Genomic DNA, 17263 nt, shown 5'->3' with positions numbered 1-17263 from the left:
GTATAACGCTGATGTAAGTAAGAAGTACTATAAGTACCCCCGAAGCCCTGAAATCTGAATAGTTCCAGACTTCCAGCTCTCGAACACAAAATATTCAGGCAATGAAAAAAAAGTCATCCATCAATCATCAAACTATGTGTCAAGCATTTTAGTTTAACACTAAAGCAAGGTGTTACTAACAAGAAGAACACAGATTCAGAAGGTCGAACATCCTGGTCTGGAGTAACATTACATAACTGGCTGTTCAAGACAGATGGGACCACAAAGAAAGAAAGAAGAGGGCGACTCAGATGCTGCACTGGAGTAAAAACATGCTATATGCCTATCCCATCGTCAGCTTCGTTTGCCTTCCTGTAAAACAAAGAATGAACTATAATATTTACATGGAATCGTGTGGCAGAACATTTTGATAAAATATGGAACAGGGGTGCATAAGTACTTACTACTTTTTTTTTTAATCAAGAGGAGCTCAGCCCCTCCCATTTCCATATATCAGAAATGAGACTACAAAGTTTGAACAAAGCAGAAAAGAGGCTGACCCTCAAATCTACCCCTACTGATAGCCTGACTGCCTAGATGACTTAAACAAGCAGCAAGCTACGACACATTGTCAAATTCAATCCAAGAGATAGAGCAAAACTCCTCATCAACAACACTTTGATTATAATGGCATCTTAAATTACCACAGTTTATTTTAAAACGATAGCCACTTTCTTGAAGTTCCATAGCAGAATAGAATGATTTTACTGTGAACATTCCATTTTTTTGTTAAAGTCCAAATGAGTTTGTCCTTTTCCCCATTCAGTTGTATCTTTTCACAACCATGTTGGATTTTATTCCATTTCACAGCCCTCTATCCACTTGTTGCTCTCTAAATCTGAACAAATTCCATCTTTTTTTCCATTACCTTAGCTACTGCAACAAGTTTTGGAAAAGGTTATATTATATAGATATTGGAGCATAAGTACCTGCTTGATCAACCGAATGTCTCGTAAAGCTTACACCATATCTTAGGATCCCATGTTTCCATTTTTTGGATGAGCCTTTGCCATGTTTTGCATTCCACCTATTAAAGTTAAGGTGTAAGACACATAAAAGGATCAGAATAAAAAAATTATAGAAAAGAATATTTTCAATTTTCACTACCTTAACACTTTCTGGCAATAGCCACCAATGCTTGATTATATTTTTGCACAGCTTTAGGTAGTGATATGGTTTCTTATCATCGTAACCAGATGGGTGGCTTCTTGTTTGGTCATAACTTATCATCTCCTGAAGAGGGGATGGTAAATTCCCCAAGTAGGTCACAGGTGGCCACTGTATGAGGTTGTTAACCTCCTGCTCTACCTTATGTGGGTTCATACACAAGACCTTCAACAAGTATTTCCCCTTCTCAGTTTCATCCCAATCCAACGGATACCTCTGTAGCGTCTTCACATTGCCCTCTGCAATGTAATCAAGGAATCTCACGAGGGGCATGTCTTTGGGGGAATCCACATGATCAGCAAAGATTTTCTTCACCGCATCTCTCATTTCATGCCAAAGATTTGCCTGGATTTGCCTTTTCCTAGCATCACTTTTTGGCAAAGCTTCAGCTGCACAAACATATTTTAGAGAGGAACTCAATCATGGCATGGAAGCTAGATTGAAGGTAAACTAGTTCAGTCAAAAACGTGTTACAGTAGGAAATTTCTTCAAGGGAACAGAGCAGCAGAAAATGCATTATATATGGGTAGGTACCTTCTTCGATAAGAAGTTGCGCCAAGGCATTTTTCCCAACTTTTTTCACATAGATGTCCTTGGCAGTGATTTGAATTGGATAGATACCATGCTCAAATAGACATTCCAGTCCACTGCACAAATCCCTAAGAAAGAAAACACATCTTTTGTTCATTCTATTCAACGTGTTATTCCATAAATTGTTTTTTTAACTTACTACCTTACAAGCTGACGGATTGTGGAGTTTCGACAGGTACCCGTCCCTGTTCTCTTCAGAAGTACTTTGGCACCTTCGGTTTTAACCCATGCACTCATGCTTCCATCTACCCAGTTAAATACAAATCTGGGTTGGCCACTTCCATCAAAAAAGTTTTTTAGAAACACGATGTTATGATGCCGAATGTTTTTCAGCAAAGAATATGCATTTGCCTTTTTACGATCCACTTTATCAAAATATTTTACGAGACATTTCGAATGTAGTGGTCCGATAGCATATTCAGCTTCACTGAGATCCAAGAGACTTCCATCAAAATCCTTTAACTTCCGCTTATGATCCAAAACTATGCATTCTCCATATGATGTAGCCTTACGGAAGAATTCTTTGCGGGTTTGGATATCACTATTCATCATCCTACAAAATAAATATAAGTGTCCATTAATATTAGTTTATCGACAATGAGAGGGGCCTAAACTGCCAGAGGCTTCCCGCGTAGCTTAAAATTTCCGACTTTATTTTCTAAAGAAAAGGGATTGTCTTGTGAATTCTTGAGAGAGGAGAGAAATTTGGGGATTGAACTATTCATCCATTGAGTTGGCCCTAAGGGCTAATATGTTGAGAAGAGTACAACGCAAAAAGATAGAAATACCCCTTAACACAAACACACTAATACATATATTCTTAACACCCCCACTCAAATGTAATGTGTATACAATAACATTGCATTTGGAGTGAAAACTAAACAAGAGAACACAAACTAAATATTAGCCTATCTCCAAAGTCTTGATGATGTCGTCGAAGTGAGCCAATTCTTGGATGATGAAGAAGAAAAGATGTATCCCCTCCTCAATGAAGTGGACCTCGGAACCTTCACAAACTGTTCTTCGGCCCTCGGTACCTTGAAGCCTTCACGAACCGTTCTTCGGCTCTTCATTGATTCAGAGATGTTGTTGATGATGAAGACAATGAACCTTCACAAACTATTCTTCGGTCCTTTGACTGATGATGAGATATTGATGTTGATGAAGGCCCTTCACAAATTGTTCTTCGGACCTTCACTGATTGATGATGATGATGATGATGACGAGAAGCTCCGACGTGGAGATGATGAAGTGACAATGAAGGCTAGCTCCGACTGGGAGCTGGTGATGATGAAAGCCAACTCTGACAGGGAATTGGTGATGTAGAAAAGACGATGAAGAGATGGATTGACATAACTTCGACAAATTGAAGGATGCAATAGACTTGGATGGACTGAATGGATTGCAAAATGATTTGAACTAGTAGTAAGATAAACTAGCAAAAGACAGTACCAACAGGTATATACTAGGTACTGTAACAACAAAGGATTTGTTGCTGATCAACGCTGATAGATAATAGAAGACAAGCAGATTTTGTTCTCTCAATGATATGCATGCACTGTCAACTAGCTAGAAGCAAAGCAAGGACTATCTGGTCAATACTAATGGATGATACTAATGATGTTTTGAGCATGCTTGAGGCGCTTGCATATGCATCATTGGTGACTGATTCACAGGAAACATAAGAGAGAACACAAAATGCACATTACAAGATTGGAAGATGCTTTTGATTGAGTAGGACTGCTATTGTGCTGTGATCTGGGATACCAAAATGGTTTGTTTTGTGCTTCATCCCCCACTGCAAGTTCCCTTTCACTATAGTTTTTCTTCTAATTTGTTCACAAAATGAACTGTTGGCAGAAATTTTGGATGTGTGTCATTTCATAGATGCCGATTCCATAGGGCTATCAAACAGCCCCAAAATTATGCCACGTGACTGAAATTTGCTAACAAGAGTAATCATGTAGTCATGCTCAGTGCTAAATTAGGTATATGGATTATATAGAATCATTGATCTCATCAAATTCAGATTAAGAGCTGACAGAACTAAGCAATTTTAGTGGCTGACAAAACTAAGCAACTTTTTTTAAAAAAAACAATATGTTTCTTCATCCACTGCATTAGGTAAAACTAGAACCAAATAACAAAACAATTCCATGTTTGGATCACAGAACACAAATTTCTACATTTCTACTGTTAATGAAATATTTAACAGAACAAATTTTAGGTTTAAACTAACTTGATCCCCTACTTCTGCTGCTACAAAGTACTATTAGAAGAAGTACACATCTCTAATAATAAACAAGTTTTTGCTAATCATGTTTCAGTGAAAACAATCTAATTTTGTTCAAACAAAACAAATCAATCCACAAAACTACTACAATGTCAACAATCAAAACCTCTGTAAATGCAGGTGCACTCGACTCTTAACAAAGGAAGATAAAAAGGGAGAATGAATAACAAAAACAGAACATAACCTTATCTAACTTTAATTCAAATTTGCTTACAAAACTAGGTATTCTTGTTCTTGGTAGATGCGTAGAAAACAATACTAACTATATTAAGGAAGCTACGAAGGGGGAGAAATTGTCAAACCTCAACCCCTCGCCCTTTCCCCGAACAAAACGAGAACTAGTTTTAACTAGTTTTAGCTGCAAAACATTCTAACAGAGCTAGTTGTTTCAAGTGCTCGTATATAGAACAAACAAATGCTAGAAGGCAAACAGCAAAAGCAAAACAGAAAGTTTAGATGTAACAAAGCTTTTGTTTGGGAACTGAACAAATTTCGATGAACATGACAACCATCGGGAGAATGCAGTTCAAAGAATTAATTTGTCAAATAAACCATGCTCAAGTGCTTATAGTATCACAAATGCAAAACGTGTATTTTAGCAGGGAGAGTAATTAGAGGTAATCATGTCACAATACTAAAAATTAAGTGCTACTTTGGTCAGTGTATTTTAGCTCAAATCAACAACTAAATAAGAATGGAGGGAGTAACTTGTTACTACAGTCCTAGTTGCAGGCAAGTGCTGCATGAAAGGCTTGATCTTGGAAACATTCTGTTTCTTGTAGTGAGGCAAGACATTCCAAGAAAATAAACCTTATAGAAACAAATATTTTTTAAGAAAAAAAATATAGGGACACAAAGGTATGTATAGAAAACTGATCCCAAAAATTATCACCCTATCTAAATCAAGATAGTAAATTTATTTCAACATGCAAAACGTTCTAATGTTTAGGATCATGTATGCTGCCCAATTCCACTAGATTTTTTTGACATAAAGATAAAAAAGGGGCAGCAACAAAATGCTTTGCCGTTCACATAATGATACTTCCTCACATCAGAAATCTAGTGGTCTGGTAATTGCAAAATGAAATGCTAGTCTGCTGACACTCTCTCAACCTCCACAAATCCATTCTTCTGAGAAGCAGATCTGAGGAGAATACACAAATCATTTTATCCAGCTAGCTATCACAAACCTTCTAACTCCATCCCCAGCAACAGATTAGAGGGGGAGAAAAACACAATCATTAGATCTACCAGGCTCTCATGGTCGTCAACAAGAGCAAAACAACAGGGGGGGCAAAGAACGTGACTTACCATGGAAGTTTCCATGGTTGCCTCACTGGTTGCCGCTGCAAATGGCGTGGGTGCCTTGCCGCCAGCCACAGCAGCAAACCGACCACCTCGTCAACTACCCCTAGAACGCCGTGGCTTTCTCGCCGGCTGCCGGCGTCTATGCCATTGCCACTTGACCTCACCGGCAGCCAAGGAAGATAACTTCATTCAAGGTTGTGACTTGTGACACACACACGGGCGGCCAACTCACCAAGCGCCAAGGCGTCGCCACAGCCCGCCGCCACGAGACATTGCCGATCGCCGACGAGATTCTCCGGCGGAGCTATCGTTTGGAGAATCCGCGTATCAAGAAGGAAAAAAAAAAGGAATAGACGCGCCGATTGAGACGAAAACTACGAAGCGGGCGCGGCCCAAACACGGACTGAACCCGCAAATGCAGCAAAGATCTTGAGACAGATCAAGTGGACAGAAATTTGAGTGTAAACCCAAAATTTTTCACACTAGTGATTAATAGCAAATCCCAAAAAAAAAAAAACAGCTCGAGAAAAGCTCGGACGAGCCGAATCCGACCGACCCCAACATACCCAACTCGAGCCTAGATAGGCGCAGTCTTGCTCGAGCTCGGCGCCTAGCGCTCAGCCTGCCGTGCTACTGGTGGGTGCGCGCGTGACCGGCGACCTCATCTCCGGCCTGCCACCCCCATGATCGGAGAATCGCCCTATCCCTATCGCAACCGCCTCGGCCGCCGCACGGCAGATCGACCGAAATAAAAAAAAAATAGAGGTGGGTAGGATTACCTCCGGAACGGGAGCGCGACGAACGACCAACGCGAGAGGATGCGGCGAGGAGAGCAGGACGCAGAAGAGGCGAAGAAGACGCTTTCTCCCCCCTCTCTCTCTCTCTCTCTCTCTCTCTCTCTCGAAGACGAACACTGGAGGGTTTTTTTTTTTTTATTCCTATTACCAGCCCTCTCCTGGACAGGTTGATTTCCCCTTTCTCTCTCCCTCTCCTGCCTCTCCTGAGTCCTGACACACGCAGCTGGCTTGTGGCAATTATTTCTGTTTGTGCACTGTGCCTGTTAAAACTACGATTGACCAGCACTTCTTTTTTATCATTAGTGTGAAGACCACCCTCTAATCCGGCGTCATCACTAATTTTCCCGCTCTTTTTCACTCTCCCGGGATAGGCCTCAGTTGAGTTTAATGGGCCTATACCAAGTCTTCTTTGATGATCAGGCCCATATGCGGCTGCAAGAGTGCAAGGCCCAATTCCCTTACCAAGACACGCACTTTGCCATCAATGCACCAAATTACTTCAAAAACTATATAATAAACCAGCGAGATCTCATCACATTGGAGAAAAATTTAAGTTCTTGTTGAAACAGGCGTAGAAAAAATCGATTATATTACTGTACAAGTAAAAGAACAGTAATGCTGAGAATTGATGCACTCACAAGTCACAAATATCTCAAACGTCAAATTAACAGACCAACCAACCATACAGGTACGCTCTTAGAATGGAATAAAATGATTAACATGCATGTAGTTCATGACAGAGCTGATTTGCTCGATGCTACGTACAGTCAGACCCAAGAAGTCAGCTCTCGACACATGTAGTAGTAATTAAACTGAGTAATGGACGAAAGTAAAATGAAACTAAAACAAACAATTTTGATTAAGCTTAATTAATTAACCCTGCTACGAATGAATGACAATGTAATTACGTGCTATAATTAAAGTGATCATATATAATCGAGATGCATGGTGGGCTTAATTATATTGATGGATCAGTTGTTGCAGGTTTGGACGTCGTTGAGAGCTCGGTCGATGAGCATGGTGAGGAAGTTCATGACGTGGACGGCGTGCTTGAGCGCGGTGAATGGATCCATGGCGTGCGTCATGTTGGGGGCGAAGACCATGGCGACGTTGCGGCTGCCCATCTTGTTGCTCCGCTCCTCCCTCGCCACGTCCGCCATCAGCTGCACCGCCCAGTCCAGCAGCGCCGCCTTCGCCGCCGGCAGCCGCGCGCACAGCCTCGCGCAGTCGTCGGCGGACTGGCACCGCGTCACCTCCGCCGCCGGCAGCGAGTCCAGCATCCCGCCGGGGAGCTCGCGGAACCAGGCCTTGATGAGCCCCGCCAGGCAGTGCACGTCCACGCCGCCCTCCGGGAGCACGCCGGAGTTGAGCTGCTCCCGGACCGCCTGCTCCTGGGCGTCGTCGGCGGCGATGCGGAAGATGCCCTCCGCCTTCAGCCCGCCCTGCTCGTAGAGCCGCCGCTGCATCAGGAGGAGGATGCTCGGGACGCTGTTCCCCCGCGCGTCGTACGAGCACTGCATCGACTCCGTCGACACGCCGAACACCGTCTTGCTGCAATATTCCATATCCATAATAATAATACAGTTGTCAGCCGCCGCGCCGGCCGCCGGAGATGGAGAAGAAGAAGACGCTTACCTTGCGCTGGGGGCGTTGCCGGCGACCTCGGGCTGGAGCTCGACGGGGAGGCCCTGGAAGCCATGGAACCGGTCGAAGGTGACGTGGGCGACGTGGCGGACGTCGGTGGGCCAACCGATCTCCATCGGCGGCTGCTGCTCGCCGCCGTCAACCGCCTCCACCTCCTCGACTTCCTCGCCGCCGCCGGCCACGTCCATTGTCAAGCTCAAGCGACAAGCCACCTACTGATCTGAAAGAAATATCAAATATCCTACCTCGATCTCTCTCCTCTCTTCTTCAACGAACCTCCTAATTCGATCGAGGACAGAACGAAATGTCGTAGACTAATTGAGAGAGAAAGAGAGAATTGGTGGAGACTAATTAAGACGAGTGGATATATTATGGAGAGGTGGTTGGTCGTCGATCGAATGGATCGGAGATACAGTTAAGCTGCAGCGAGAGAGGGGACAGACGTGGGTTGCACCACTACTCCACCTCTCCTGTCTTCTCAATTCCCTTTTTGCATGCCTTGCGTATCTTCTCCTCTACTCAGACATTCCCCCCTCAACTCTAAAAAAAAACCTCAAAAATTTGATGTTCTGCCTAGGGAGGGACAACCCATCGTCTCTCATCTTATGTTTAGCTGTTAACTGCTTGAGAAATGCACTCGGACAGCTTTGTCCGCTCCGCCAAATCAGAGGATTTATTACTAATTAGTTTTAATACTCGTATCATATCAAGACGTGTGCCACAAATGCTCCAGAGAGCCTTGTGAATAAACGCTGGCTTTCTTTCCTGGTGGCCAAAGAAAGATAAAACATCATACGACCAATAATCTGGTCGCAGATATGCGACAAGGCGACTACAAGTTTTACGCTATATATAAATGAATCAATTCCTAGTTGCAACTTGCAAGCTCTGCCCTTAGGGGCACAAGAGACTAATCAGTCACCGTTACCACGGTAACCAAGCAATGCCAGTGCTAACATAGGATCAACACTTAAAATTAATATGAACATGTACATATTTACCGGTTCAGTTTACATGAATCCCAGTTGGGTAAGATCGTCATCTGGGATTTCTAGGCCTCCGGAGAAGTCAAAATCTTGTAAGGAATCATCAAGACCATCAGTAAACCACGAACTGATGTCGTTACCTTCAGGCACGTCCAAGATGTCCATTGGATCTATTGCAGGCAAATTTGCCAATGGAGCATCTAAGGTATCCTGGGCAACAGTAGCTGCGCTGTTTCTGACTGGTTGAGTAGGTCTTGTGCTCGACGTACTCGTCCAATCATGGGATTCTCTCTGGCCGGGTGCTGCGAAATTTGATGGCTCCGTAACTCTTCCAAGAACATTTCCAGATGTCGACAACTGTGCTAGCTTTTGCTTCGGTTTTATCTTAGTTTTACGCTCACTCCTTGCATTGCCGGACGAATTGCGTCCTGATTTCGAATTAGAATTCTTCAAAGACGCGTCTCTGTTTTGATCCCTTTCTCGGTCACTCTTTTTCCATTTTGTAGTACCTGGAAAAGGATCAGCAGAAGCTTAACATCTCTCTTGAAGAAAGAGTTCTAACAAACATCAAGTAGTACATTAATGATCCCTACTTAAGGTCTGCACGCCATATTCCACTAGGATTTGTTGAAGAATGCTAGAAACAGTGAAATACCTTGGCTCAATGGACTTCTGTCAAGCTTTAAAAGCTTTGGCCTATCTGCAGATCCTGGGAGACCACCTGAAGCATAGAGAAAATTATATTGATGGTAATGTAACATAACAACTGGGTTTTATGCAACTTGTTTGGCTGTTCAATAGTTTGTGTATTACCATCTATTGCATCATTCTTTGGCAAAGGTGCAGACAGCACATTCCAAAGGAAAGGCTCTCTGAAGCAGCTTTTCTCTGTTTCCTCAAATTTCTGGCACCGGGCAAGTGTTCTCTTGGCAAAAGCCAATGCAACTTGTTTTGCAGCCTTATTAGCAGCTTTATTGAGACCACCCTTATGACTAGAACTACCACGGCCACCCTGTGAAAATAGAACAAATATGGCATGCAATCAGGGGCACAGGTCAACATTAAGAAAGTGTATGTGTATTCATTAGTACAAAGTAACATTATAGACCAACAGTATTTACTCAGTTGTACAGGTAAAGCTAACAAGCAACAATTAATGCCTTTCAAAACCGAGCTACTAGGAATCTATTAGGTGTTTGAAAATAGATCGTATAAGATGGCCATTCTGAATCTCTATAGCATATTTTCCCAAAATCTGATTATCAAAAAAGATGTTAATCTTATTCGTCTGGTATAAATTAGACTGTTTCTATAACCTATAATGCTGTGTAAAGTATAAACACTTATAAAAGGTAAGTAAGTGGTAATGTAACCAAAAGAATATTCAAGTACCATCAGTTTTTTGTATGCCATCTCCACTAGCTTGTTCATTGCATGTTGCTCCAGACTCCTGAAATCCAAGTTTAGTTGCTGTTATAACTTCCATATATGTGTTTATAATGGAAAGTTGTATAGGGGTGGAATATTTAATACCTCTCCTCCATATTTTTAGTATCACGGATTGCTTTGTCCAACTTATGTAATTGGCACTTCTTTTGATTCACCTGAAATAAGTCGAGGAGCACAAGTGTTAAATAGGTGTTAACTCTTAGAAAAAGCACATCAATTTCCCAGAATACATCTGGAAGTAACAAAAGAAATACTGTCCAGGAAACATCACAATGAAATGTAGGTGTTCTCATACAAATTTTATGTGATATTGAAGCCTAAAGAATATCATCCAAGTATGAGAAATACAGAAAAATCAGGATCGCTTGAAGCCCTGAACTGTGATCGAAAATCTCATTTGTGGTGATAACATACCCAGATGATGCACAATGTATAAGTAATTTCAAGACCGACTCAGCTATTCTACTAATTGCTTGCTTGAAAACTTGGCACTGAGAAAGCTATGACATATTCTCCTATCAAGAGAATCCACCCCAAATCATGCTAGATTTTTACTGAACACAGTTAACTTGCTAGAGAAGTTGGCAAGACCACACGACCAGTTGTGTCAGTAGTTTTGGCCATGCCCTTATCATTCAAATAGGCCAAATTGAGGTGGGATGATGATGATTGTATGGGGTACTACTTCTGAATAATCATAGCTCTCACTATAATAAGAAGTCAAGTTAGAATCCCTAGTTCTATAGTTCTTTATACTTCGCTAATCTAGAAACGTTATACACTTTACAAGGTTACACACACACACACACATACACAGAGAGAGAGAGAGAGAGAGAGAGAGAGAACCTGCTCAAACAGTCTTTTCTGCAGCTCCGTAATAACTTTATCAATGTCCTCATCCTCTCCATCATCCAGCTTTGGCTACCGGAAGAAGAAAATTGTCAGGACTTCTTTTTCAAGCAAGAATATTGAGTAGGGAGCATTCGTACAAGAATCAAAGATTTGCACCAAAATTGTTTCAGCTCTCTCTCAAGGAATAAGCACCACTGGTTCACCCTAGTAGAACTCATGATTGAACAGGGGCAACAGTCACTCTAGCAACTGATTGGCGTCCAACCCCTTGCACTAACCTTTCCTATCCTCAAGACCTCTAAACCCCTCAGCTGTTTCCACTCAGATCAAAGTTATAATTTCAGTATTTTTCTGTTCCAATCGAAGTATTGGTGTATATTTTATTATCATAAAAAGTTTTTGCTAATATCTTCGCAGCTCCTAAGAACAATGGTTAAGATAAAAATGCAAATTACAGCACACTACTTTTGCAGTTCTTAAGGTGATCTACATTTTATCGATATTTTTCCTCACCATTGATGCACTAGGTGCCTTGTGCCAACAGGAATTTACATATGCCCCACCAGGAATGCAAATAAATAGAAAGCTACATCTACATTCATAGCATAACATAAGAAATCAAAGTCTCCTAAACACCAGAACCAGAGCAACAAACTGGCAACAGAAGAAAATGTATGGTCTCAACTTCTATTCATGCTAATTGAGATGTTTGAGAAACACCTTGGCATATAACATTATAACCAGGAAAGCAGTATATATTCTTCAAATTTACAAAATAATGGAAGGTTTTTAGGAACCATACCATCTCTGGACAAAGGTCAATACTGTGCAGCTCGATTAAAGCTCTGTCATGCACAGGCAACTGGTCATACTGATATTCATATGGTGGTAAAGGCGTACTTTTTGCACAGTTTTGATACTGTTGTGAGATATGTGGCACAAATTCATGAAAACCACCATTTTCTGGATATACTGCAAATTTTATCGCATCCGATGCATTCTCACTGCAAATTGAATTTGGACTATATGAGGCCCTCAAATTGCTGGAAGCTGTAAAACCATTGGACATGCTGTTATGCACTGAGCTATGGTTTGAGTGCTTGAAATCAGGACTTGATCCAAAGTTGGATTTTACTGCACTAGCTTCAAAATCATTTTCTAAGTTCATGTTGGCAGCATAAGGAAGGAAGTCATTTGAGAACTCAAGAAGTATATCTCCTCCATTGCATTCAGAAGAATTATCACCATCTTCTACAATAAAAGCAGAGAAGAGTTTGTGTGTCAAGGAAGCCATTCCACCAAACAATTCTTCTGCATGTGTCTTTTGAGATGCAGTGTTTTCATCATTGGGAGACAAAATATCAATAGATTCTCTTGTCCTGGGTCCATTTGCTTCGCTTTGCTCCAATGACACACATGAATTTGACTGAGGCAGAGATGAATTTTGACCCTGTTTATGAAAAGAACATATGGAAAGAGGATATCAGTCCATATGCATGAAGTTTAGAGTGGAGATATAACAGAATACACAGGTTGAAGAATTTTGTTGAAATTCTGTAGTGGAGTAATTCAGGCAAAATACCATTGATAATGGCCCACTGTAGTTAGTTGATGTGTTCAAATTATGTTCATCGGATGACTTAGACATGCCCATCTCAAGCTCTTCCAAAAATGTAATCTGACCAGAGATTCTGGTAAGTGGAAGTTCATCCCAAACAGGCAAAAATGTAAAGCAACTTATGCAAAGTCAAAAGGGCAAACAGAATCCAACCTGGTGCTTTAAGAAAGATAAATCTTCAGAGCTGATGAAAGTAAGCATCGGTTCTATTTTCTTCCAAAATGGACCAGCATATGCATTAACTGCAGAAAGGATAAGGAACCTATTAAGCATGAGCCAATAAAATTACAGCTCTCTGCAAATCATATAGGAAACTTTGATTTGCAGAATTGCACACCAATGGCACTGCGCGCAGCATTTGCAGCAGCTAGAAGCTCTTCCCGGTCATCTTCTGATTCACCTATGACACACAGTTTAATGTCAAGACTCTTAACATCCTTAACTCCTTATAGAATTCGAAGGCATTAGGTGGATAATAAAGGTGCCTTTCAGGAAACCTGATATATCTGTTAACCCACAATTTAGGATCTCCGAGTGTCGAGATGATGCTTTGCGGTCTGAACCCTTCTTCGTTGGAGGGCGGCCCAACTTACTGAATCAATTTAGAAATTAATTAGTTCCATTAGGATACATATAACTAACAACCTCAATAAGTTCCAATCATCAAGCACCTTTCATTCTTTTCAGATACAGGTCTTCCGCTCTTCAGCAGCTTTCTTGTTTCTGGGCTGTCCAACTTCTCTCTTGGCATGGATGCACACCCTTTAACATGCATAGTGTTTCTTCCGCTCCTCCCTTGCCGTCGAATACTTCCATCTTCAAGCTCTTCTTTTAACAGTATCCTGCTTTTCTTCGATGAGATAATTAAGTCTGCTGAATTATGGGCTGAATTTGCGCCCTCGTTCTCAAAATCACCACTATTACTGATTTTATCCTTGTTCTTATTTTCCGTAGCAGCAGAGTCTTCGCTTTCTGACAGACCAGCTGGAGATGAAATATTATCCATTCTTGGTGTAACTTGTGAATTATTACTAGCTACACCCCTTGGAAGCAAAAGGCCAGGTGACTCTACCGCTGGTCTAACAGCAGCATCAAGTGGTGATCCTTCAGATAGGCCTTCATCAAAATTTGAGACTGGGGAAACAACATTTGCTCTTCTTGTCCGTGACATTTTCTGTGGACGTTGACCCACCCAAGCAACAGGAGGTGAAGACCCACTTGCAGTCATGGGACGCTTGCGATTTGCAGTGCCTCCCAAAGGAGAGGATTTATTGGTGGATGGTGTTTCTTCCCATTCATCGATTCCTCCAGATGAGCGCTGAAGAGTGGATGATGAATTCATAACAACAAGGGAACTAGTTCTTGGTGCTCTGCATGCCTTGCCCTTAGTCAGAGGATTTAAAGTTCCAGGTTGCATATCCTCAGAGGTATTTGCCCTAAATAAGAGAAGAATGATTCAGTACATCATTTCTCATTCATGGTATAGAGTAGAAATAATCAACACTTCAACAGGACTCATCTCCCCGCAAAAAAGGAGTACTCATAAAATACAAGAAACTGCGTATACAAAGTATCAGTGTAACCAATCACACAAAGAGTTAAAGGCATTCCAAAATGCAAATCAGTGTGCTTGTATCATAGCATATATTGCTAAAATAATGCCACCAATTACTATGCTTACTTGTTTCCTTTCACCAAAACCCGTTCTTTGTCTATCCCTAAATGGCGCTCTCTTCTTTCATTTGGAAGAGAAGTGGAGTCCATGTCTGCCTTCAGTAGATAACGGGAACCTGCATTACTCTGTTGAGAACCTCCATCCATCTTGCTTCCTCCTAATGCTCCAGCAGAAGCTCCATGCCTGTCAACACAGCATTAAAGGGATGATGACAGACCTCAATGCTCATAGGAGTACCACCTATGATGTCATTATAGTGTGTGGCATAGTAAACCTCATTGTCTCGTTTCAATGATGTTTTCATTTGAAGCTAAAGTCTGTACAGAAACTAACTCATATAACAAGGTTAACAAGTAACAACAATGTATGAAAGTTACCTAATTGGAAGACCATCACTAGATCGCATGCGAGCTTCATTGTTTGGTCTATGTTGAACCAACGGTTTAACATCTCGGTCTACGTCATTGCCTCTGTTCAGCATAGTTCCAACAGAGCGCTTACGTTTCAACTTTTTCTCCCAACCTTCACCTCCAGGAGCTAGGCCCCGTAATTTGTCTTCAGAAAACCCTGATGCAGCATTGACATTCCTCAAAGAGTTTTTTTCCTTCTCCAAAGAGGAACTTTTCTCACTGTCCGCCAGAGGACCTTGCCTTGTAGGAACATTACCACGCCCTTCTAACTGAAATATATATCACAAGAGTCAAAGAAAAGGAAAATTGGAAGCACAGTAAATACATAACAAGTACGATAACGCCCAAAAAGAAATACCATGCCTCATAGGTAGCTCTAAGTTGAATTTAGAATGACGAAAATGTGCTCTCATATATAATAATATAATATTGCTCACATGGATACCACAGCAACAAAGAGATACAAAGACATAAAAGTGACCCAAAAATAAGCTTCAGCTGCTCTTTACAAAATAAGCAAAAAGGATGCTTAAGTACATTCCATATTAACCTGATCAGCTACGTCTACTCACAGGATGTATTCCTTCACTCAAATTGGTAACCATGACCACGTAATTGGGTCCAATTGCATTTGGAATCCATTTTTTAGCATGCAATAAAATTTAAATTGCTACTCCATGTTAACTGCCAACGCACACTGATATGCGGCATATGCCCAATTACCAGTTGAAAGTTCAAACTAATTTGTTATATTACAGTAACAGAGCAGCTTATGATTGTAATTCTGTAATCCTGTAGTATCGACGTAACTATTTACATTGATGGAGACAGTGGCAAACGAGCAAAATGAAATCCCTGGATGAATCTTTAGAGTAGCACAAGTACAAACCCGTGCATCTGCTGCTAGCGATGAGCGGACACGCTTGCTTGTGGTCGCACTCTTAGCCCTCTCCTCCAGCCGCTGGCCAGGATTATCCATACTGTTCTGAGCCCCCATCCTCAGGGAACCCGACCCACTCCCTGATGACCTCTCAGTCGCACCTCCTTCGCTCCTCTGCCGCCTCCGCGTGACAACGTTCCTGTACTTATCCAGCTTCTGAATAGAATCCTGCAGCGACTTGGTTTTCTCCCTGCACAACATTTCACCGGTTGCGGGTTAATGAGCAATGCAGATTGAAGCAGTAGTGTGCAGTAACTAGTAAGCAGCATGTACTTGGCTTTGGCCGACGACTCCACGACGCCCCCACGGATCCGCTTGAGTTCCTCGGACGCTATGGAAGGGAGTGGCTTGGTCTGCACCAGCCCGAACGACTGCTCCGCCTCCACGGTGACGCCGAGCACCCGCCGAAGCTCCGTGGCGCGCGACTGCTTGTGGTCGCCGACGGGGAACGACTCCAGGGGGAGGTACTGCGCCAGCGGGGGCGGCTCCGCCAGCGCCCTCGGGGTTCCCGCCCCGGAGAGCTGCGGGCCCTCGCGGAAGCTCCCGCCACCGCCGAGGTCGGGCCTCGAGCTCCCCGCCATGGCCGCCCGGCTCACCCCGCGTCTCCCCCAAAATCCTTATCTCAGAGGCATGGGAATTCCACCGGTGGAGGCGGACAATTCGACTTGGGAGCGCTCGGAATTGAACCCGCGGGCGTCGAATTGGGGCCGAAGCCTTGGGCGATAGTGGATTGGCGAGCCGGGGCAAAAACCCTAACCCTAGAACTCGAGGTCGCCGGCGGCGAGGGGGCGTGTGGCGGCTGAGGGGGGAAGTCGGCAAAAAGAAAAAAAAAATGAGAAAGCGGGTGCCGAGTCTGGTCGGGTCGGGTCGGGGTCGCGGCTGCGGACAAGTTGCGTACACCACGGCCACGGGCACCATGGGAGATTGTTGACCCATGGTCAACACCTAGCTTGGGATTAACAAAATTCTGTCCAAATCGCCACAACTTGTGGTTGTAATTTGGATTATCAGTGTATAAATTCTTAAACTGAAATTTCAGTGTGCCAGTATTCACAAGGATAGATATAGAGGATTTTTTTTTTTACAAACGGTGCCAGACAGTGTGTTCCTATTAAATATACTTCACGATATCTATAAAATAGAACCTCTATGATAGTAAGTTGCTTTGAATTGTTTCGTAAGTGTACATAGTACTTGAATTGGTAAATATTGATCCTTATTCAACTTAGTACTTCAAAACCATATAACATAGAATATTCTATTCAAAACCATATAACATAGAATATTCTATGTATAGATGGCTAGGGAGATTCAAAGCTAATATCTCCCTTTCTCATTGGCATCAAAATCTTTTTTTTTTTTAAAAAGAAAAATCTATGTTGTGTTTTCAAACATGGCTCCAATCAGGTTTAATAAGTCCACCGCTTAGCCTCTCGGAAGGAGAACAATGATCGAGGTAGGGTAGGAGCATAGACACATGATAGATTGATATTA

The 17263-nt window shown here is 42.4% G+C and overlaps 3 protein-coding genes across 4 annotated transcripts; all 3 read right to left on the bottom strand.

Annotated features, from left to right (window-relative positions):
• Positions 1 to 102: 102 nt before the first annotated feature.
• Positions 103 to 6300, bottom strand: LOC107281642 (uncharacterized). The gene is made up of 6 exons (XM_015790562.3): positions 6178 to 6300; positions 1940 to 2350; positions 1741 to 1865; positions 1147 to 1595; positions 969 to 1066; positions 103 to 351 (listed from the first exon to the last, which is right to left on the bottom strand). The coding sequence occupies exons 2-5, from the start codon at positions 2347 to 2349 to the stop codon at positions 977 to 979; spliced, it is 1074 nt and encodes a 357-aa protein (XP_015646048.1). The 5' UTR covers position 2350; positions 6178 to 6300; the 3' UTR covers positions 103 to 351; positions 969 to 976.
• Positions 6301 to 6834: 534 nt separating this feature from the next.
• On the bottom strand, positions 6835 to 8283 carry LOC4324006 (rho GTPase-activating protein 1). The gene is made up of 2 exons (XM_015763437.3): positions 7831 to 8283; positions 6835 to 7746 (listed from the first exon to the last, which is right to left on the bottom strand). The coding sequence occupies exons 1-2, from the start codon at positions 8025 to 8027 to the stop codon at positions 7167 to 7169; spliced, it is 777 nt and encodes a 258-aa protein (XP_015618923.1). The 5' UTR covers positions 8028 to 8283; the 3' UTR covers positions 6835 to 7166.
• A 389-nt stretch (positions 8284 to 8672) lies between these two features.
• Positions 8673 to 16628, bottom strand: LOC4324005 (uncharacterized). 2 transcript variants are annotated; one of them, XM_015763422.3, is made up of 16 exons: positions 16043 to 16628; positions 15719 to 15959; positions 14797 to 15098; positions 14426 to 14602; positions 13416 to 14180; positions 13242 to 13336; positions 13082 to 13144; positions 12898 to 12986; positions 12709 to 12804; positions 11929 to 12576; positions 11121 to 11195; positions 10359 to 10429; positions 10218 to 10275; positions 9639 to 9837; positions 9481 to 9546; positions 8673 to 9334 (listed from the first exon to the last, which is right to left on the bottom strand). In XM_015763422.3, the coding sequence occupies exons 1-16, from the start codon at positions 16348 to 16350 to the stop codon at positions 8850 to 8852; spliced, it is 3738 nt and encodes a 1245-aa protein (XP_015618908.1). In that variant the 5' UTR covers positions 16351 to 16628; the 3' UTR covers positions 8673 to 8849. The 2 variants fall into 2 exon arrangements, with proteins under 2 accessions (XP_015618908.1, XP_015618914.1); XM_015763428.3 differs by having other exon boundaries at positions 13263 to 13336.
• Between the last annotated feature and the right edge of the window lie 635 nt (positions 16629 to 17263).

This window comes from Oryza sativa, chromosome 1 (genome assembly GCF_034140825.1).
Source record: "Oryza sativa Japonica Group chromosome 1, ASM3414082v1".
NCBI lineage: Eukaryota > Viridiplantae > Streptophyta > Magnoliopsida > Poales > Poaceae > Oryza > Oryza sativa.
The sequence above is the reverse complement of the archived record's forward strand: the minus strand, read 5'-3'. Positions and strand labels throughout refer to the sequence as shown.